The sequence below is a fragment of the Betta splendens genome, chromosome 24 (assembly GCF_900634795.4).
Source record: "Betta splendens chromosome 24, fBetSpl5.4, whole genome shotgun sequence".
Taxonomy (NCBI): Eukaryota; Metazoa; Chordata; class Actinopteri; order Anabantiformes; family Osphronemidae; genus Betta; species Betta splendens.
Window position 1 is genome coordinate 12,281,926 of NC_040901.2, and position 21,233 is coordinate 12,303,158.

General features: G+C 47.5%; 4 protein-coding genes across 10 annotated transcripts; 1 reads left to right on the top strand and 3 right to left on the bottom strand.

Moving 5' to 3' along the window:
• Positions 1 to 223: 223 nt before the first annotated feature.
• On the bottom strand, positions 224 to 8,442 carry lats1 (large tumor suppressor kinase 1). Of its 4 annotated transcripts, none has more exons than XM_029142012.3 (8): positions 8,328 to 8,442; positions 7,051 to 7,493; positions 5,922 to 6,003; positions 4,434 to 5,803; positions 3,349 to 3,931; positions 2,927 to 3,109; positions 2,052 to 2,158; positions 224 to 1,971 (listed from the first exon to the last, which is right to left on the bottom strand). In XM_029142012.3, the coding sequence occupies exons 2-8, from the start codon at positions 7,393 to 7,395 to the stop codon at positions 1,480 to 1,482; spliced, it is 3,162 nt and encodes a 1,053-aa protein (XP_028997845.1). In that variant the 5' UTR covers positions 7,396 to 7,493; positions 8,328 to 8,442; the 3' UTR covers positions 224 to 1,479. The 4 variants fall into 4 exon arrangements, with proteins under 4 accessions (XP_028997845.1, XP_028997844.1, XP_028997843.1 ...); XM_029142011.3 differs by having other exon boundaries at positions 7,051 to 7,490; positions 8,328 to 8,411; XM_029142010.3 differs by having other exon boundaries at positions 7,051 to 7,490; positions 8,232 to 8,392.
• Positions 8,443 to 8,514: 72 nt separating this feature from the next.
• On the bottom strand, positions 8,515 to 11,720 carry nup43 (nucleoporin 43). Its single transcript, XM_029142015.3, has 8 exons — positions 11,129 to 11,720; positions 10,783 to 10,905; positions 10,447 to 10,524; positions 9,979 to 10,141; positions 9,720 to 9,855; positions 9,479 to 9,630; positions 9,280 to 9,396; positions 8,515 to 8,974 (listed from the first exon to the last, which is right to left on the bottom strand). Exons 1-8 carry the CDS (start codon positions 11,246 to 11,248, stop codon positions 8,745 to 8,747), a joined length of 1,119 nt encoding a protein of 372 aa, XP_028997848.1. The 5' UTR covers positions 11,249 to 11,720; the 3' UTR covers positions 8,515 to 8,744.
• A 55-nt stretch (positions 11,721 to 11,775) lies between these two features.
• pcmt (protein-L-isoaspartate (D-aspartate) O-methyltransferase) lies at positions 11,776 to 16,972 on the top strand. Of its 4 annotated transcripts, none has more exons than XM_029142020.1 (8): positions 11,776 to 11,872; positions 13,725 to 13,829; positions 13,905 to 13,936; positions 14,144 to 14,248; positions 14,469 to 14,589; positions 15,342 to 15,427; positions 15,510 to 15,679; positions 16,148 to 16,972. In XM_029142020.1, exons 1-8 carry the CDS (start codon positions 11,791 to 11,793, stop codon positions 16,158 to 16,160), a joined length of 714 nt encoding a protein of 237 aa, XP_028997853.1. In that variant the 5' UTR covers positions 11,776 to 11,790; the 3' UTR covers positions 16,161 to 16,972. The 4 variants fall into 4 exon arrangements, with proteins under 4 accessions (XP_028997853.1, XP_055362053.1, XP_028997851.2 ...); XM_055506078.1 differs by lacking the exon at positions 11,776 to 11,872 and adding an exon at positions 11,913 to 12,186 and having other exon boundaries at positions 15,510 to 15,635; XM_029142018.3 differs by lacking the exon at positions 11,776 to 11,872 and adding an exon at positions 11,914 to 12,186 and having other exon boundaries at positions 15,510 to 15,734.
• Positions 16,973 to 17,140: 168 nt separating this feature from the next.
• lrp11 (low density lipoprotein receptor-related protein 11) lies at positions 17,141 to 20,958 on the bottom strand. Its single transcript, XM_029142013.3, has 9 exons — positions 20,129 to 20,958; positions 19,708 to 19,865; positions 19,104 to 19,245; positions 18,825 to 18,950; positions 18,542 to 18,736; positions 18,058 to 18,225; positions 17,932 to 17,988; positions 17,766 to 17,858; positions 17,141 to 17,693 (listed from the first exon to the last, which is right to left on the bottom strand). The coding sequence occupies exons 1-9, from the start codon at positions 20,658 to 20,660 to the stop codon at positions 17,539 to 17,541; spliced, it is 1,626 nt and encodes a 541-aa protein (XP_028997846.1). The 5' UTR covers positions 20,661 to 20,958; the 3' UTR covers positions 17,141 to 17,538.
• Positions 20,959 to 21,233: the final 275 nt, after the last annotated feature.

Consider the following 21,233-nt stretch of genomic DNA (forward strand, 5'->3'; position numbering starts at 1 on the left):
CTTTTCTTTGAAATTTCTTTACTCATGGAGCAAGTGAGCATTACAGAAAAAATACTGATAAAAGATGGAGCCTGAACCTGTCCTTTAAACTGTTTCTCTATCGCCCTCTAGTGGTGGTGTGGCCTGTGACGTTACTTCATCTAATACATGAATCCCATTTAGTTGAGGTAATGTCCTCTCAATCCTTCCATTCAGCAACACTAACAGTACAATCTAAACAATATTTTCTTTAACATTCTTTATTCATCACCCTCTTCCCTGGACCCACAACAACAACATCCACAAAATATGTTCTCATAATGAAAACACAAAACCAGTGCAGAATGCCAGTGGTCACCATTAAATCCAAAGTAACTACATTCAGGAATCACTTGCTAAACACAAAGTACAGCGAGTTACAAAAACCATCATATTGTTTTGGGAAGCAGTCCATCCATCCAGTAGAGGCAACACCACCTCAGCTGTAGACAGACTGCTTCCCCAGGACCTTGTACATAACGTAAAACGTAGACAGGAGCAGGTTCCTTATATTTCTGGTAGTGTATTATCACCCAAATGATCTCACGATATTGTGATGTTTTCTAAACTTCACAAACCACCTGTTTGGTGTTTTGGTTGACAAACGAGCAATTAAATCTACTAGAGTCCTGTGGATTAGTGTTTCTGTGTATAAGATACAAGGCAGCAGCAGTGGACACCGACGAGGGCCTGCCCTAAGGAGAAAACAAACAGCCGACAGGGAAGAGAAACATATTTACAGCAGTGTACAACTTAATTTATAAATACATTTTAGGTATAAATTAGAAAAATAAAAGAAATCTACTGTAGTTCAATCACACTACTGCTATTCTGATTATTTGCCATCTTTATATTTGGTGAAATAATAAAAAAAATCAAAAAGGCACAGTAATGAATCATTACAGCAATTTATCCCTGCAAATTTCTACAACACAAAAATTCCCCATTGCAACAGAAATTCAAATATAAATTAGGACAATTTGTACCGATAAAGAATCTGCACTCTCAAACAGCATCTACTCTAGCATCACCTGTTACCGTTTCTTTTTAAATAAGTTAAGGCTTTCTGGGCATTTGAGAGGAGTTCTCTTGGTTTTCAAGCACCCTGATGATGTTTGGTTCCTCTGCAGCACATGTCCAGCTGCCCCTCACACATTTCTGGAAACCAGGCAGCTCCCTTTCTTCATGAAGGTATTAGAAGACTGACATCACTCTTATCTTTTTATGCTGAAACTGTGACACTATGTGTCTGGTAACTTAGCAGAACCCAACTCCTCCATACCATTAACTCTAGAGCAAAGGATAAAACTGATCCATTAACTCTTAGTGTGAGTGTTCTTGTTTAAAATCAGGGTCTGTGAACATCATCCTGTGCGCTGCAGTGTTTCCTATGTTTCATGTTTTACATGCTATACTGTACAAGCAGCAGAGCGCCCACTGGTGGTACACGTAGACCAGGTCTCAGCCCTGTGTGGCTGAGCTGCCAACAGCCTGCTGCCCCGGCCCCTCTGAATCCTCATCCTCGTTATAGCCCTCGTACTCGATGGGCTTGGGGCAGCTGTATGGGTGACCGTTGTCATCAAAGAAGCGGCGGAAGGTGAACTCGTAGAACGCATGTTCTGGGTGTGTGCCCTTGCGGAACCAGATGGAGAGGGTGTCGTTGTGGTTGTCCTCGTCATCACTGCCTTTGCTCCACAGCTTATCAGGGTCCACGGGGTCAAAGTTGGAGGTGTCTGTGGAGTGGGCGATGGTGGGGATGTAGGGCGCCACCTGCTGCCTCAGGTCGCTGGAGAAGTCGGTGGCTTTGAAGAAAGGATGGGCTTTTATTTCGTCGGCACCGTTCTTACCCAGACGGTCCTCAGGACCTCGGCACAGTTTAACTATGAGGTCTGACGCCTCGGGACTGAGCTTGGCTGCCGGTTGAATGTGAAGCGTGCTTTTCCAGTTTATCACCTTGTTTCGAGAGAAAGACGATATTAGCTAACAATAAATTCTGCAGATGCGTAACATTTCACTGCAGACGCTTTGAATACCTTCAGCTGTGTCTCCAGGGGTGTGGTTGCTAAGAATGGAGGTTGTCCAACAACCATTTCATACAGGATGACGCCAACGCTCCACCAATCGCAGAGCTGGGTGTAACCTGAAGAACATTAAAGACAATTTTACATCAATCATCCTGAAACAACATTGCATTTTAAAAGGTTTTCTGTTACCGTCTGATGTATTAAGTTTCTGAACCAAGGGCATTTTGTTTTCCACTGTAGTGTACAACAAAGGTTTTGTTCTTTTCAAAGTCTCATTGCAAAACTATTACTGGTATGTCTTATATGCAGTGTAGAACGATGAATAAAAACAGCAGTCATTCGTTCACCCATTCTTTCATTCTATACATTGTTATTATTACAAAGGCAACACATTTGTTTGAGCTTTTAAAAATATCTGCTCATTATAAACCTGATCCCTGCAACGCATTAAAAAATAGCACAGGGCAACAAGACTGGTAAAAAGTCCCTGTTTCGAAATTGTTCAGTATTATAAAGTAAGTAAAGCGAAACTTTAAAGAATCTGTGGTAGAAGAGAAAAGTAAGACACAAGGCAAATGAGGAAATCCAAGTAGTAGATAAATGGTTTAACCAGAATAGACTAACAAAAAACACAGAACCAAATGTGTTTAAACGCAGTGACAAACAGGCTCAGTCACATTTCGCTGACATTAATGAGGCTTTAAGTGGTTTGCTGATCTGTGCATTAACACTTTATACAGTGACACAATGTTCTTGGGAGAAAAGTGCACTTTAATGCCCATTTGGCTTCAAGTTTACATTCATGAGCAGAAAGTACAAAAGCTAAGAAAACAAAACCTGCCATCTCCACAAATAACGTTTTCCTCCGCCTCTGTCCACTGTACCTGTTCTGAGCAGTACTTCTGGTGCTATGTAGTTGGGTGTCCCCACCAGCGAGTGGGCCAAGCAGCGCTGGTGCTGCCTGGCCTTCCTCCTCTCCAGAGGCTTCAGACGGTCAGTACAGCGGCAGTTGGCCGAGTCCTCCCATTCCTTACTGAAATCCATGCTGTCCTGACGGACGTGGTCGCCTGCAGGCAGAGAATGAAACAGCACTGAGCATTACAATCACAATAACCAGAACAATGCTACAACTCATAATAGGCTATCTGTTGTGTTCCTGTGTACCAACTAATGGCCACATTGAGGACTAAATAAATGAATTTAAATTTAAGCCACTACAGTGAGATTCAATCTAAATCATGCTTTTGCCTGTATATAAGCTCTATTATGCACTAACACACAGATGCCCTGTCAAAGCGACACCCACCGCTCTGGTAGTACTTGGAGTCGTGTGTCCAACGGAAGCCTGTGCAGAGGCCGAAGTCAGTGAGCTTTATGTGTCCGTCTCGGTCTATGAGGATGTTGTCAGGTTTGATATCCCGGTGGATGAAGCCCATCTTGTGCACGCTCTCCAGAGCACAGGTGAGCTCTGCGATGTAAAACCGAGCCAGCTCCTCTTTGAAGATGCCCAGTCGAATGAGAAGGCTCATCATGTCCCCGCCAGGGATGTACTCCATGACAAAGTACAGGTTGTCCTTGTCTTGGAAGGAGTAGTAGAGACGCACCACCCACTCGTTGTCGGCTTCAGCTAGGATGTCCCGCTCAGCCTTGACGTGGGCCACCTGGTTCCTCAGCAGCACATCTTTCTTGCGAAGCGTTTTCATGGCGTACAGAGCTCCTGTGTCCTCTTTTCTGGCCAAACACACCTCACCAAAGGCTCCGATACCGAGGGTCTTGATTCGTTTGAACATGGACTTATCCATCTTTGCCCTCTTTAGGCGAATGTAGTTGGATTCTTTCTGATTCAGCATTTTACGCATCTGCTCCTGAGCATCTGATGACAGACCCACCTGAGCACAGACCAAGACAGAATGTAATTAAAAACGACAAACTCAAACACACATTTACCTGGTTACATTCAAAATGACTAACAAAACAAATATGGAAAATGCAGGCATTTGAAATCAAATGATAAATGTTTCCCTAACACTGCACTATTTTAGTCGTCACGCAGTGATATTAACAGTGAGACGGATGTAACAGTGACATGCCACACCTTCCACCACAGGCAGACATGCCGTCATCAGATGCAGTTCAAAATGGCAGACCTTCAACCACAGCTTACTACTACAGGACTGTAGAGATACATTTACCTTTAGATCAGCTGTTAGTGACAGCCAAGAAGAGAAAGGAAGAGAAAGAAGAGCTAAGAAAAACAGAACAGTATAAAAAAGGTCATCTAGAAGAGACAATATAATATAATATATAATAACCATGTTAGCTACAGGAAAAAGAAGGCAAGAAAATTCTAAAACTGTGCTCATTTATTCTCAAGGTTCGCTCCACTCTCACCCTTTGCATTTCACATTCCAGCTGCCTCCTCCTCCGAATCCGCTGCTGATGGTTCTTTAGGATGTTCTCCACGTGCTGCTCCATGAAGAACTTAAAAGCCTGAGGGGAGTAAAGGTTCACTCTGCCGGACTCCCCCCTCCGCTCCTCGTCCTTGTTACGGCGCACGAGAAGAGGAGATGTTGAGATCTGCTTGTTTTCCTTCTCTGTCGCTGCGTCGCCACCGCTGTTCTCTTCCTCTGGCGGAGACTCCTCCCTGTCGGAGTTGATCTTAACGGCCGCTGAATCGTACGCTGGGGGGCACGGTGCAGTCGGCGGCTGGAGGAGGTGCTTAGGGTAAGGTGGAGGGGGACCTTGGTAGCTGGGTACCTCTGGGATCTGAGAGACAGGAGCTGGGGGTTCTGGGTAGGTAGGTGCAGGTGGTGGAGCCTGCTGCATCCATGGAGGGTGTGTAGGTGCAACAGCAGTGTGTAACTCAGGTTTCTGGACACGTATGCTTTTGACTGACTGCAGGATGGGAGCCTGGGTGATGGCAGTGACGGTAGTGGCAGAGGGCTGGGAACTGGCTGCGTGGGCCGCTCTTCCATTTACCTGGTGATTGTTGAAGGAGTTGGAGCGCACCGGCATGTTGTGTTGCCACGACGGGGACAGATCTTGGTTGCTGCTGTTGCCGGAGGAAGACTGTGGCTGATTAGAGAGCGGGGGTTGAGACCAAGGCTGAGGAGGACCTATGTTGCACATTTCAAGGTTATGACTGTTCCTGTTGGGAACCAACAGGGACTGGGGGATGTTCCCACCATTCAGGTAAGAGGGAGAGGATGCAGGTCCTCCCCCCTGCATCTGCTGGTCTGTGGGACTGTGTCGGCTGCTCTGATTAATGGGATATGGGGGAGGGGGCTGTCTGCTGCCCACTGACATGTAGTCTGGCTGAGAGGAGCCATTCTGTGGCCTGCTAGAAGGGAAAGTAAACTTATTCCCCCCGGAGCTTGGCATTATAATGGGCTGGTGTCCCACAGGCCCTGGGCTGATTCCACGCTGATTCTGAGGGGCTGCAGCTTGGTATACATCGGGCCACACAACATAATCCATGTTGCCAGAGTAACGTTTTGTTGACGGGTTGCTGTCCCAGGACGATGCAGCCGGCATGCCGTTACGGTTTGGAGGAGGAGTGACACTGCGCACCTGAGGTGGCACCGGAGGGTTTACTCTCTGGTTGCTAGCAGGGTGGACCGATGGAAAAGCAGAAGTTGGTCCAGGACTGTCAGGGCGGTAAATTAATCCTTCTACCATCATGGGATGTCGGGGAGCCAATGATTCTTTAGAGCCTTTCCAGCTTGGCCGCCTCAGCACCGGCTGTGACACATGGGAAGGACCTACCAGCGAACAGGTGAAAGATTGAATTCAGTTATAAGAAAAGACATTGAAATTGAAGGAAGGTACCCAGAGAAAGGAGAAGAGCCTCATTTATGGTCTGATGGCCCATTTACTTACCTGGAGGTTTCAGTCCTGTAGTGTTTGAGTCTCTCATAGAGTTCTGGTAGTTCACCTTTGCCACGCCACGACTGGAGCTTGGCTTAATTACAAAGAAGAAACACATATTGTTAGGCAATAAACACTAAGATACATTTCTTCATTTACTCCAACAGTGATATAAATGTGCCAGGGTTGCAACAAACATTCAGTTTCACAGATCCCTGTATAACTATAAAATGTGGCATATGTCTTATTAAAAAGGTGCCAGATATTTTATATTTAGAGTTCTATTAGTTGAGTATTTATTCAATAGATTCATTTACATTTCACTAAATCATTTCAGTCATTTTCAGCAAAAGCAATGATTTGATGCTTACAGCCTCCAGCGGTACACATTCCACCTTTGGCTGAATGCCATATTCTTTGAAAGGTTTTGTGTGATCTAATCTTGTAGACAAACCAGTTTTGATAAAACGTTGTATAAGTTCATTTTTCAATTTTACTAATTATTAGCAGGACAACTTCCACTGATTTAGGATTTGCAGCTGGCTGGACATAGTAGCTTTACACTCGGTGCCCTCTTTCTCTATATTTTCAATGAAACACAAGTTTCTTTAGTGGTCAAAACAGTTTAAAAACCAAGCTTGTGTGTATAACCTTTTGATTTGATATATGATACCAAGCCCAATATTTTGACAGACCAGCAGTATATTAATAACCTTACTTACCTAAATAACTAATTCATTCATTAATTCAGAAATGCAGCAAATCATGACAAACAGCACAAATAACTGATTCACTTATTACATATATTATCTTATCCTCAGGAAGCAGCCGCCTAGTACTATTTTGCTGATCACAAGACATAATTATCAATTGTTGGCAAATATCCATTTAATACTGAACTGCAGGCTTTGTACCAAGTCAAAACAAGTGTCAACAACAAGTGTCAACTGAGAAAGTACTTTAGAAGACTGTACTAGCTCGTCATTCCACTTTGCATGCTTCTCATTTTTAAAATTATCTTCTCCTAAGCAAAGTACACAGCATGACTTTTCTCCATTACAAAGTTATGTATAGAATGACGTTCCTCTACTAACCTCCACAACAACAAACCGCCTTGGTGACACAAAAACACTCATCTTACCTCCTTAAAGCCTGCACTGGGGGGTTCCAGAGATGTACGTGTGTTCACCTCAGGCCCTGAAGAGTGGGGCTCATTGGCGAAGGGCTGCAGAGATCTTTTGATTTCCTGTAAGGCCTTGTGGTAGGGGTATTTAGTGTTACTGCTGCGTCCTTGCTGTCTCGGATCTTCAGGGATAATTTTTGAAGCTCCTAAGTCCACTTTCGGTGGGTCGGAGGGTTTTGGCAAGTTGCGCAGGCTGTTTTTTATTTCCTGCAGCATTTGTTGGCTGTTGCCGCTATAGTTGGTGACAGGGAACGTTTTGGGCCTCATTTGTCTGTATCCTTCGGGTTTCTCCCCTCTCTTCATGTAAGAGCATGTATGGTGACGATGAAGGGGAGAAAGAGGATGTCACTTAGTCCAGGGTTGCACGGGTCTCAGGTGTCTGACTTCACATTCGCATGCTGCTGAAAGTCAAATACAAAAAACAATCATGAGCATATAATAAATCATGTGTAACTTACTAGACTAAATTAAAAAAGTATAAATACATTCTGACACGTGGAAAGATTAGGTTCTGGTTAGTTTTACTGATCTCGTTGCCACTTTAAAATTTGATGGATAAGTAAATTAAGTTAACTGATTGGCTTATCAACAAACCAATTATAAACAAATTAAGTAAACAAGTCAATAAAAAGCAACGCTAACAAACGGTCGTTGTAGGAATATAACAACGAGATACACTGCCTTATAGAATACCGCAAATATGGTGAATAAAATCAACAACATTGTAAGAAATAACTTACGTACTAATAATTGATCGACAAGCAAAATAATTCAACAGATAGTTTAATTAAGTAATTCATTCCCCAAGTTCAATATAAGGTAGAAAAAAACTGACAAAATTTACAACTTCACTAACAGTACACCGTCAGTTTGCTAAACTCGTTAGCATGTAAGGCTAACAGAGTGCTTGCTACACTAAAGCTGATTCTCAAACATCTAGTAAGCACTAATAGTCTGAATATCTTTACTACGCAGTGAGACAAGTGTTAGAATCTGAAGTATCTATAAGTTATGCTCATATGTAATCAAACGTTAGTTACGTCTCGGCCTTTTCAGAGCTAGCTGGACGCTAACGCAACAACAGCTAGGCTGTTAGCTCGGACACAACTAGCGACAGTTAGCCGTGTTTGACAACTTACCTGCGTCCGTAGCTGCCAGTCTCTTTGATTCTTTTTTGTTTTAACAAACAAACGAAGTTCATTCGACCTTTCTCGGCCGCATGGACGCGATTTTACCTCAAATGGTCCTTGTTGTGCGGAGCGGATTGATTCCTAGTTGTCGCGAATTCCTGGGATGTCTGAATGACAAGTACAACAGCGACAAGTTAGCAAAAACAAAAGCGCATTTCCGGGTCTTGTAGATTTCACAATAAAATTCAAACGTTGCGAAAATTCCAGGGATAAAAAAATGACTCATGAAACATTCAAGTTTATTTCTTATTTATTTACTCAAAATTGTTTTAACTGACATCCATATAGAATATACTGCTGATGAAATATTCTGCTTTGAAAGAGAACTAAATCAGAAGACTTGACTCCCAGACAGATCCATCACACCAACTGGAAAGTCTGTATAAAATACAGCCAACAGGAAAATACAGTAAATAACAAATGTCTTTTTAAACAACATCGTCCACATCTTCTCCAGCTCCTCTAAACTGAAACCTGTCTGTTGACAAAAACTGCCTCTCCATCAGTGCCACAGACAAGACACTGTCCCAGTACATCCAGACTGTTAACAGGCAGCGTCTGACTGGGCAGCATGTGGGTCGTTTCCAAGCGGCCTTTTGTGGAGTCTCCACTGAGCCAGGCACTAACAAGAGACTGGTTTCCTCCAGGCGGTAACACTGCACTGTGAGACATCATGCTGCTGTTTCTGCCACCTGGAAATAAATAAAAAACAACACAATGTTGCTGAAGATGAGATTTATTGTGCTTTCATTAACTTTCTCTCACTTTCAGACCATTAATGCCCTATGCCCTAAGCACGCTGAGTCACACTGTTAACAGCTATACCTATAAGACTAATGCATAAAATATGTAAATATTGTATGTTTAAAACAGAGGTAAATGTTCCAATCAGATACCAGAGCTGTAAAATACATGTTGTACTCTGGTGCTAATAAACAAAGTTGATTACTTTCACAGCACTAGGAAAGTAGATGGATGAATCTACAGGCAGACTTGCCTTGTAGGAAGGAGGGCATGTCCACATGTGAGGAAGTCTCCCAGTGCAGAAGCGAGCCGTCCTCTGAGCACGTGAAGAGATGGTCTGGGTTTGTTGGGTGAAAGTGGACTTCCCACACTGTACAGAGAACAATTGAACATATATAATAAGAACATAAACAAGAGAAATATTAAATCATCTGTCCACAATGTGATCTTACTTTCAGCAGTGTGTGCCTCCATCAGTGAAAATGGAGTGTTGCCTTGTCTCACATCCCAGACGCAGAGCATGCCATCCTGGCCTCCTGTGGCCACAACGTGTTGCTGGTTGGGATGTCTGTCCACACAGTGCAGAGGAACTCGATCCCCTGACCTGAGAAGAAAACAACACGGGATATCTATTAAACATCAAATGACAACAGAATCAGAAAATAGGTGAGTGTTCCCCTGAGTCGAACTCACAGAGAAAGAATCTGGGAAGGCGAGTTGTTCTGTTGTCTGAAATCCCACAGCTTTAGTTGACCGATAGAATTCACCGTCAAGATCTCTGTTGTTCTCAGATAAGTCACGGCATGAATTGTGCTGCTGTCTGCATTTTCTAGAAATTATTTTACAGTCCAACAAAGCAAATTAGTGATTTATTTCTTATGGGTAATGTTTTTAATGTCTGGCAAGTATTATATTCACCCTCATTTTAAAGTGTCTCTCACTTTATTCTTACCTATGACTCTGATTACTCCTTCCTGGTCAGCTCTGAACACAATAATCCTGCCATCTTCACCAACCGTAACAATCTCAGGACTGCTGCACACCACACCAGTACAAGGGGCGTTGTCACAGGGGTAACGATGTGCTCTCACCCACTGCTGAGAGACTGATACAGTCTGTAATAAGATACAGAAGGAAGATGATTGCAAGATGAAGGATGATTGAAGTGGTTTTCTGTTTATCCAAAACTGAAGTACACAATTTTCTTGTATGTTGCATATATCAAATACTTGGACATGGTGCTAGTGTGGTGTTCGTTATAAATCACATACAAAACAACTCCATGACAAGTGGCAACATGTTAAACTGTATGAGTGTCCAGATTTTTCTGGGAATAGCTGCTGTCTACAAGTGTCCACAGAAAAAGGTGCAATATGTATTCATTGGAACCAGACAAGAACTCTGCGAGCGTAAAGGGTACCTGAGTGTTTTGGTGGTGTCGGAATATGGTGACTGCTCCTGTCGAAGACGCTGTGACAATTCTGTCTTGATCCAGAAACTGTAGAAGGTTCAAGATCAGCATTGATATTTTGATTTTGATATTTGGCATTTTAGATCAGTAAGTCGTAAGTAAAACTTTTCTATCATACATTTCCATCAGGTCTCGTTTATTGTACCACTTCAACGTAATGTTTTAATGATAAAGAAATTCAAAATCCAATTTTACACCTTATAGTTAAATAACAATAAACAATATGTCTTTATAAAAATGTTCTGCTTTCTATTTATTCCACTGTTTGACGTCCATGACTCTTACCTGAAGGTCCATAACATCGCCGTCATGTCTTTGTTCACATAATAGGTGTGGGTCACCTTCAAATCCATCTTCCACTTCAGAACCTCCGTTATTCAAAATGGACCAGAAAGAAACTTTGTTTTCCTTCCACAGAGACACACATTGTAGCTGCTTTAGCTGAATGGCCACAAATCAACCTAGCTGACAGTTAGTAACGTCTACAGGCACTTTATACTTCTACAGTCGCATTCGGAGCAGACAATCTATAACACCCATAATCAAAATGTTACAAACATGCTTGTATGACTAAGTGCGTCTACATTCGTCATTAAATACATTTAGCTAAGTTAACTGTCAACTTTCCAACCTCATTGTCCCACGAGCCAGTCGCAAAAATATCTGGTTGCTGCAACGACGAATGCGACACCGGTCGCCATCTCGTCTTGCTGATTTTCTGCGACACGTATTTAGCATTTATACTCTCCATTGGGACAAAATACGCGTCTCTGAGCTTAATTCAAAAGGAAATCTGGTGCTAGCTTAGCACACATGAGCAAAACCGAAATCTACGCGCCTGCTATGTCTACTTAGCCACGGTAGCCGTGTAGGGCCAAACAACCAATCAGCCGCCTACGTCTCTCCGGCGGTGGGAACGCAGTACAGTTACAACAGCGCCACCAACCGGTAGTAAGGCGTCATGACGCCACACGACAACTTTTTTGTCCGATTTGTAATGATTGTGATCTGATTTAATTTTCATCCCAGTCAAAAGAATTGTTCATATCCGAGGGAAATTATTTTGCCCCGTTACAGCTGCTGTTAAAAACAGCGACACTTAAAATGCACACGAAAATACATAACACAATAAATAATACAAACACATCGTAACACGACGTAATTTCATCCTCAGCACAAGTGCAGGACTGGAACCGAGATATGTGTTGACATACACCTTGTGTATTTAGAGTTACAACGGGTTTCTTTTAGTTTAATCTGAACCCGGACCAAAGTCCAGAACGCGTTATATAGATGTGTGTTGCCCCAAACTGCAGAAGCGTGCGCCACCTGGCGGTCACCGTGGGAATTGCTGCGACAAATCCGAGTGCTCTGAGTGAGGAATGTGGCTTTTCGCCGTGTAATTAACCCGCTCTTTCGTACATCTAAGCAGATTCAGTTTTGTGTGAAATGGAGCAGTTGTTTGCCGGGGTGCACACTCTGGAGGCCGCCCTGCAGTAAACCGGTCGTGGATGTCTGACGCGTCCGCCGCTCCGCCGTCTCCTCTGGAGGTTGTCAGCTTCGTTGGGAAAACCGTCGGCGCAGGCGCGGCACTGACAGCTGCTGTCTACTTACTCCGCAAAGTGTGTTTAATAATGGCCTGGAAATCTGGGGGAGCCAGCCACGCAGAGCTGGTCAACAACCTCCGCAGTGAGTCCGCGCGAGCCTCTGCGCGTGAAGCGGCAGCTCCGACACTTCTACTGTTAGCTCGCCTGAAACCCGTTTAGTTCGCAGGCGGCGGTTAATGCCCGGGAGCGGTTGGTAGCTCGTTTGCTAGCTGCTTGCTAAGCTATGTTGTTGTTGACCTAGCATTACCGCCCCCTCCCCTTTCCCAGGGCGCGTGTATGCAGCGCAGCAGATGCATCCCTCCGATTTATAAAGACTAAATTAGGAATGAAGTCTCATCAGCTGCAGTCATTTCACTAGCATTTGTTTGAGGTTAGCTTAGCCTGCTAGCTTAATGTGCGTCATTTGGATGCTGTAGCAGGCGCTAGCCGCGCTGCTAGCTGCCCTGCCCACATCCATTGATGCCTATCGCTGCACCCCTCGGACGGTTTCTCCCAAACGACGCGGGCAGCAGATTTTGCTGCGTTTTCCCAGCGGTCGGCTCAAAAGGACGAGTTGCCGTGTCACAGGTGGCTGCATATGCGAAAAGGAGCAGCCACTCAGCGTGACAGCCTGCAGTACGGCTGTCACCCGCTGCTAAGCCCGCAATTAGCGGTGCACATGGGTGTTTCTGCAACATTGTGTAAGAAAAGACCAGTCGGTCCGCGTAAAGGCCTGCGATCATCAAACCTGCAGGGATTCAAAGAGCAAAGCAAAATGCATTGAGCGTCCACTCAGGCTATTTATATGCTGTGCAGATCAGCATAGCGTTTCAGCTGCAAGCCTTCTTCTGCAAGCTGTCTGGTTCTGGACAGGGCTGGATTGTTTTCTGTCAAAGAGCTGAGGACTGGTCACCGCAGGCAGTAACGGTGAAATTGGCTCTGAACCTCACACATCATGAATCTTTAAAGTGCATCACCCAGTTATTTGTTGCTGAGAAAACTAGATGTGCTAATTGGGTTTAGAGCCTAGAAACAGCACAACGTTGGTTTGCTCATCCCACAGCTGCAGAGACACTCAATTCTGAAATGAATTCTGGATGTAGAGAGGTCCACGGTGCCGGTCGTCCTGTGTTTAGCAGCTTTCCATTTGGCAGCTTCCACCTTTATTTGTAATGTTTCCTAAAGGGGCGCATAGCTTTGAGGGTGAGGGGTGTCAGTAAGGAGAGCGGCGCCGGCTGTCGTTGGCTTTTCCTGCTTTTGGCACCAGCTGCTACAGGAAGCTGTTGAGGACTCTGAAGACACTAACGCTTCCATATTTATGTTATATAGAGTAGAGTACAGCCAGTATGAAGCTCAGAAGATCATTGAAGGCCTCTGTGGTCTGTGCTGTATGCTGCTGCTTCGACTTGGATTAGAGTTTGTGAATTGAGAAACTAATAAATATTAGGGCTAACGTTTGACCAGTTTTGATGTTTATTCCAACAGAACCAATCCATTATATTCCCAAATTCTGTCTTGTTTTATATGTTGTGTGTTCCCTTTGTGCGTTGCTCTGCCTTTCGGTACTGAAGTGTATGTTCGTGTGGCGCTTGTGTCTCTAAATGTTTCTGTTTTCAGTCTCTCCTCTTTTTATGTCCCCAGAAAATGGTATAATTAAGTCTGACAAGGTCTTCGAAGTGATGCTTGCCACAGACCGAGCGCATTTCTCTAGGTGTAATCCCTACATGGACTCGCCTCAGTCAATAGGTATGTGCACTTGTGTAGTGATTCACTCTGAGACGCAGAGTCCAGCTTCTAACAGATCTGTGCCTCTCTCTTAAGGCTATCAAGCAACGATCAGCGCGCCGCACATGGTAGGACCTCACGCTGCCCATACAGTCTAACAGGAGCTCTGAATCCTAATATTTGTTGCTACAGTGTCACCTAACTCTAAACAGACACAGTAGCAGACAAGTAGTGATGTGTGTCCAGTAGCTCAGCTCGTTGTAGACGCTGGTGGATGCATTATGAATGCTGACTGATGGGTTGTAATGCGGTTTCCTTGTTGATGTCTCTGTCAGCACGCCTACGCCCTGGAGCTTCTACACGACCAGCTCTACGAGGGAGCCAAAGCTCTGGACGTGGGCTCCGGCAGTGGAATCCTGTCCGTTTGCTTCGCACGAATGGTGAGCGATGCGCACACACACACACACACACACACACACACACACACACACACACACACACACACACACACGGGTAATCATATACAACTTCTCTTTGGTGGTGCTTTGATTTATTCCAAGTGCCAACTAACCGACTCCGACTTAGATCATATGTGTCTAACGTTGTGAAATTGTGTGTGTGTGAACTGAGCTCCTTGTTATCTCCCTTCATGCTTTACAGGTAGGTCCTAAAGGGAAAGTTATAGGAATTGAACACATCAAAGAGCTGGTAGATGATTCTATAAACAATGTGAAGAAAGATGACCCCAGTTTGATAACGTCAGGCCGAGTCAAGCTAGTAGGTACGATGTCACCGATGAATCATCACAGGCATTTAGTGCATGTGTTGTTGTGTGTGTGTACCGGTTTGTGTTCTTGGGGCTTTTTAAGGGCTGGAGAAGCACACAGACGGGCCAGCTCCTCACAGGGAGTCCAAACATGCAGTAGCGCAGTAGACAGAGCTGTGCACCACTGAATAATTGAGCAGTGAGGACCTACTTTCACCTGCGCTGGGGCTGAAAACAGCCAAGCTACAAACACGCGCTTGGACAGAAACTGTTTTGAATCTTAATGTTAAAATAAAAGCACCGACATATTTTAACACATTCATAATCTACTTCAAATGTATTTTAGCTTCTTAGTATTGAAAAATAATTAAGTAAACAAACAACAAAAGGCCCCACGAACGATTCCAGGGGGAACAGACATAAAGGTGTCTGAGGTGTGGGCGGATGCTGCTCCCACCTCTTCTTCACACACCGCTCATGATGTCAGACAGTAACATCAGAAGGGAAGCTGGTGGGAGATGTCACATTAATAATCCTATTTTAAGACATCTGTTGTAGAGGAGTGTGTGTTTGTTGTTAAAGAACAAATCCTGAAAGTACTGTCACATTAATGAGGCAGTTGTTTCTCCTTCATGTACAGGATGTTTGAGAGGTTTTTCAAGAGAGAATTTCTCTGCTTAGTCACATTCAGTACTTTAAGTGGCAGCTTGAGGAGAGCGTCCATGTGTTGCTGGCAGCCTGTAGGTAATGATCTGCGTGTGTTCCAGTGGGAGACGGGCGCATGGGCTACACGGAGGAGGCGCCGTACGACGCCATCCACGTCGGCGCCGCCGCCCCCAACGTCCCCCAAGCCGTGAGTGCCCTCGTGCGCCGCCGCACGCCTTTCAGCATGTCCTGAGCAGGTGCTGGAGCTGGAATGTCTGTGTCTCTCTCAGCTTCTGGACCAGCTGAAGCCCGGCGGCCGGCTCATTCTGCCCGTCGGCCCGGCAGGAGGGAATCAGATGCTGGAGCAGTACGACAAGCTGGAGGACGGCAGCACCAAAATGAAGCCCTTGATGGGGGTGATTTATGTGCCTTTAACAGACAGAGACAAGCAGTGGTCCAGGTGGAAGTGACTTCCTTCTCCCTCCTCTCCCTCTCTCCTTCTCACAGTGGCAAAGGTGAAATGGTGTGGCTTGGAGCAGGCAAAGGATCACAAGGGGCTGCGTTTTGCTGCTTGTTGACATTTTTTGCTTCTTCCATACCATCCCCACTAGCTGCACGTTCCCTACATCGTTCTTTAACACCGTAATCCTAATTTGGTCCAATTAAACCTGCTTGACTTTACAATTTGAAGTCCTGGTCTGTTTCGAACCCAAAGACGAAATGAGCAGGCGGATGCTTGTTTAGAGCATGTCTGCTGCCCAGCTCCCATGTTTGATCTGCTACTCTGAGAAGCCAAACCTGTAGATGTTACTGTGAACGTCCTGTCATTTCACACGATTCTGTTTGTTTGCGTGACAGGAGGACGTTTGCGTTTCTCTTCTCTCCGTTCCTCGTCTCCTTCCTGACATTTGCTTTGTGCTTCTTGCAGGGATGAACTTTGAAGAGGACAGCCCATAATCCACCTTTACTTTTGAACCTGGAGGAGACTCGGATGGGGGTCAGTCGACCCTTGACCTTTTGTTCAAAGCGTAACAAAACATGCTCTTTTTGTTTAACGATAGAAAACCACACGGACGACAGCGCAGCTCAGCTGCTCAGACTGCTCCACGCTCGGCTCGCGAAGGGAGAGGGGGTTTGGTTTTTGGTTTTTCTTTTCAAGCCTGCATCTTTGGTTCTGTTTTATTTCAAAGCTGGATTTTAGTTTTTTCGTGGTTTCATCTTTGAATTGCCGTCAGCCAATTTTACAGTATTACGTTACAGCAACGTCGAAGCTGAATGTGGCCGGAGCGCGACGCTGGGGACATCTTTAGAAAATCCACCTAGCTACAGTGTGTGCATCATCTAACTGTAGAGCTCCCTGCTAACACATGAGCTTTCCCCCTGCCAGCAATATTAACACTCAGTGGCTGACGCCACCCACACCCTGTTTGACGTGCACACATAGAACACGCAGAGCATGGATCACGGCGAGCCCACAGACACGCTCACATCCAGGCCCGTGCTTCCACTTGGTGACGTGTTGCTTTCCATTCATTTGTGCAGGCTGTTCTGGTGACTGATAATAAATGGAATAGTCACTGCTTTGCCAAAATAAACTCCAACAATATAAAGCAAATGAATGTCTCTGTTCTTGAAAATGAAAACATGACATTTAATGAAGCACATTTTATTTTGGGTGATGTAAGTGTTGGGTGGTATTTGGCTTTCACAGTTTCTAGAATGACAAATGGAAATAAAGAGATGCTTATGTTTTTGTCTGTCTTTTGTTTTTTAATTGTGCAGCAGCAAACTGAGCTCTGATGAAACGCAGCCACAGACCGAGCCCCTTGGAAACATTCATTTCAATGAATCATTTAAATGATGGATGTGACTACAGCATGTATCAAGGTTTAATTATAGGTTATAATGAGGCTAAAGAAGGTTCTGTATTTATATAATAAACTTTAATATATCACACGAAGGACTGGACCTTGAGGGAAAACATCTAAGCAAACATAGTATAGAACATGAAAGAACAGCGAGACACTGGAACCGGAGGAGATGAACAGAACGACACTAGACTCAGTTCCACCTCATCTCCTCGTACACGGTCCTTCATGACACTGCTGCTGACAGAACACAGGACGAGTGTCTAATACATCCCAGAAGTCACAAAAGAGGAGTTTTGGGCAGTTTTGAAGTGGGACCAGACGCGGACTCTTAAGACATCAGTGTAAAGATGAATTCACAGGCGTCTGAATGTGTCAGTGGCTTCGAAGGCAGCGTGCGATGGTGGACGTTCCCGCCTCTCGGATCCTCCCGCGTCTGCTGCTCACCTGGCTACAGGTACATGCCGTTGATGAGGTAATCGGACTCCTCCGTCGTCAGGGGCCGGGCTTTCTTCAGCTTGTGTCGGACGAGCCGGAGGCGACAGCCGATCATGAGCAGCAGCAGCGCGGTGATGATCAGGCCGAGCGCCAGAGGGAGGATCGCCCCTGAAGGAACAGAGGGTGTGATGAGAACGGCCCGGCTCCTTCGCCCGCATCCACTCGGACTCCGGGTCTTACCCGACTCTGGGAGCGGATGTCCTCCCGTCACGGGGAGCTCTTTGGAGACGGGGACGTGGCCCTGCGTTTGGCTCTGGGAGTCTTTGGGAGCAGCTTGAACACAGACACAGAGACAGCTCAGTCTGGGAAGGTCTCACCCATCAGCTGCATGTGAAACGCTCCTCACCCATCTCAGTCTGTCTGGTGACCGGAGGGGCCACGGTCGCAGATTTGAAAACCGGACCTGAGGGATTCATTTGAATCAGTAAATGTCAAAATGAGACCAATGCCATGTAAAAGCGCTGATTCTTACTCTTTTGGATGCATTCAGTGACACAGTCTGACTCCTGGAGGAAGTTGTTGTGGTTTCCCTGGCAACCGCCGTACAGGAAGCGCTTGCACTGGCCTGCGCTCTGGTCGTAGTACCAGCGAGGGAAGGTGCCTTTACACGGACCCACGACGGGAGCAGCGGCACACGGATCTGCACCACAGAGCACTGGGTTTCACACGGAACACGCTAAAGAGGCTGAAACGGGCCGAGAGGGATCAGATGGCGCCGAGGACAGAGCCGCTTTGTTCCAGCACAGGCGCCGAGGAGGCCTGAGGCTGGGGGGGGGGGGGGGGGCGGAGCCGGCGCCCACCGGGTCCATCTGCTCCACGGCCACAGAATCTCAGCATCTCTGCTGAGCGGACGCTGCACTGGCTTCAGTGGCAGGTTCTGACCCCCTCCTGTGTGTGTGTGTGTGTGTGTGTGTGTGTCTCTAACCCAGAGGAACCACAACGTAAACAACCCCCACCTTGGCTCGCTGAGGCCTCAGCCGGACCAGGCCCCTGTGGCGCCGCCGCCTCGGACCGGTCCGGCTGAGGCACGATGCTCTCCAGGCTCTTGGGTCCGGGCCGCAGCATGGACGCGTCCTGGGCCTCGGCCTCGGTCTGGACCACGGCTCCGTGAGGCCCGTCAGCGTGGCTCACCGACTTCCTGCCGCTGTCAACTACACAGACGCCACAGAAGCAGCACACGTCGGACTCGTTTCGCCGCCCGTTGACCACTCAAAGCCCTGAACATGGACGGACGCTCACAGTTGGGGCAGAAGTCCTCGTCGGAGCGGTCCGGACAGTGCTGCTTCCCGTCACACGCGTACGTGATGTCAATGCAGCAGCCGTCGTCACACTTGAACTGGTAGTTGGAGCAGTGACCCGTGCAGACTGTGGAGAGAAAGACGAGCGTGATCCTCGTGCACGGGCGCACGCACGCACGCACGCACGCACGCACGCACGCACGCACACACACACACACACACACACACACACACACACACACACACACACACACACACACACACACGCTGATGACATCACCTTCCGCTTGGTGCTTCGGCGCCAGCACGGTGATGGACACGTTGTCCGAGCTCTTCTGGCCGGATGTGTCGGTGACGGTCATCTGGAAGGTGTAGACGCCCTCCTGCAGGCCGCTGACCTTCAACAGGCCCGGGTGGGTGGCCTTCAACACACACACACGCACACACACACGCATGCACACACACACACACACACACGCATGCACAAACACACACACACACACACATGCATGCACAAACACGCATGCACACACACACACACACACGCATGCACAAACACACATGCACAAACACGCATGCACACACACACACACACACACACGCATGCACAAACACACACGCACACACGCACACGCGCGCACACACACACACGCATGCACAAACACACACGCGCGCACACGCGCACACACACACACACACACACACAGTGATGTCACCAGAGCAACGCCTCTGCAGCCTCAGTCTGTGAGCAGAGCTCTCTGTTACAGACATTATCTGCTGATGCCGTTGACTCAGTGCAAACACGCGCTCTGCCGATTCTGAACGAGAACAAAGGACAGAACCGACAGCGTGTTCGCTTCGGCCCGGTCCGCGTCGGCGCCCACCTTCATGTTGACGGCGGCGTCGCCCCGCAGCAGAGTCCACTCGTAGCGGCTGACGCCGCGGTCGTCCACGCTGTCGCGCGCGTCCAGCACGGCCCAGTCCGTGGGCAGCTGCACCACCACGTCCTGACCCGCGTCGCTGCGCGGCGGCTCGTCCGGCTCTGCGGCGACAGACAGCGGCATCGGGAATAAAGAGCCGATCCAGAACACGCCTGCACGTGCAGTCTGCTGCCGTCAATCATTAACTTCATCACCTGCACTCAGCTTCCTCTTTGTGAGGAACAGGCGATTCTAATGTTTCAGCCTTAGTTCAAAGCAAACAGCTGACCTTCAATAACGTTATTACCTAATAGTTAAAGCTGACGCTATAACACATGAACTATCCCTCCACATAAACAGCATTCAGCAGTGACTCTTTAACCACCTCTGGCGTCGTCCGCGTCGCCGTCTCCCCGCTGCGGGCCGTGCGTGGCGTTGCGGGCCCAGCTGTAGGTGCGGAACCCCTGCTGCGCCGCGAAGGCGCACACGCTGCGGCCGCGGTAGGTGCAGTTGAAGAGGTAGCAGCCGAGGCCGTCCGCCGGCGGCCCCGCGTCCTCCTGCACCACCGCCACGGTGCAGTGCGGGTGCGAGCAGCACGCGTGCAGGCAGTCCTTCCAGGTGAGCACGCGCGCCGGCGCCAGCAGGAACGCGGCGCCCTGCTCGATGGAGGCCTTGGCCCGGATGATGCGCTCCCCCGCGGCGCCGAAGTCTCCCACGCACGCGTCCGCGGCGTCGCCGGGCCGGTTGTACGCCTGGTCCTGCTGGAGCTGCTGGCGGAACTCCTCCAGCAGCTCCTCCACGCCCGATATTTTGGATTTCAGGTCGGATATGGGCGAGGAGCGAGCGTGGCCGCCGGACACGGCGAGCAGCAGCGCGACGCAGGCGACGCAGGCGAGCGGCGGCCGCGGCGCGGCCATGTTGTTCCCGCGGTGGCTACGCGGCGCGTTCCTCTGCCTGCGGCCGCTCCAGGACGCGCGAGGAGCAGCGACGGCCCGGACGCATCGACACAAAGCCCGCGGCGGAAGCAGGACGCGCGAGGACGGGATTCACCACGATGACGGCCGCGGGCACTGGAGACGGGCGCGGCGGTGACGATGCTGGAAATGCGCGGTTGTCATGGTGAGGAGGAGGAGGCGGCGCGAGAGCGGAACCTGGATTCGGTATCTCACTGACGTCACCGAGGAAGATAACGAAGGCCGAGTGTAAACAAGTGGATTAATGTGACGAAGGACGATTACGTAATAGGTGCGTCATCAGACGCTATGGATCAACTTTGACAATTAGTCAACTAGAAACATTTACCACGTGACCACCTGCAACTAACGACTACGAAGTCTGTTATGGTCAAAAAGACCCCAAAGACACAGGAAGGGCATAAAATAGATTGAAATTTAAGCCAAAAATATAAAATACAGAGAAGTCAAACAGAAATTACCCAGAATCAAACTAATGTCCACAATGGGACGTCGTCTCCATTCATTTGTTCAATC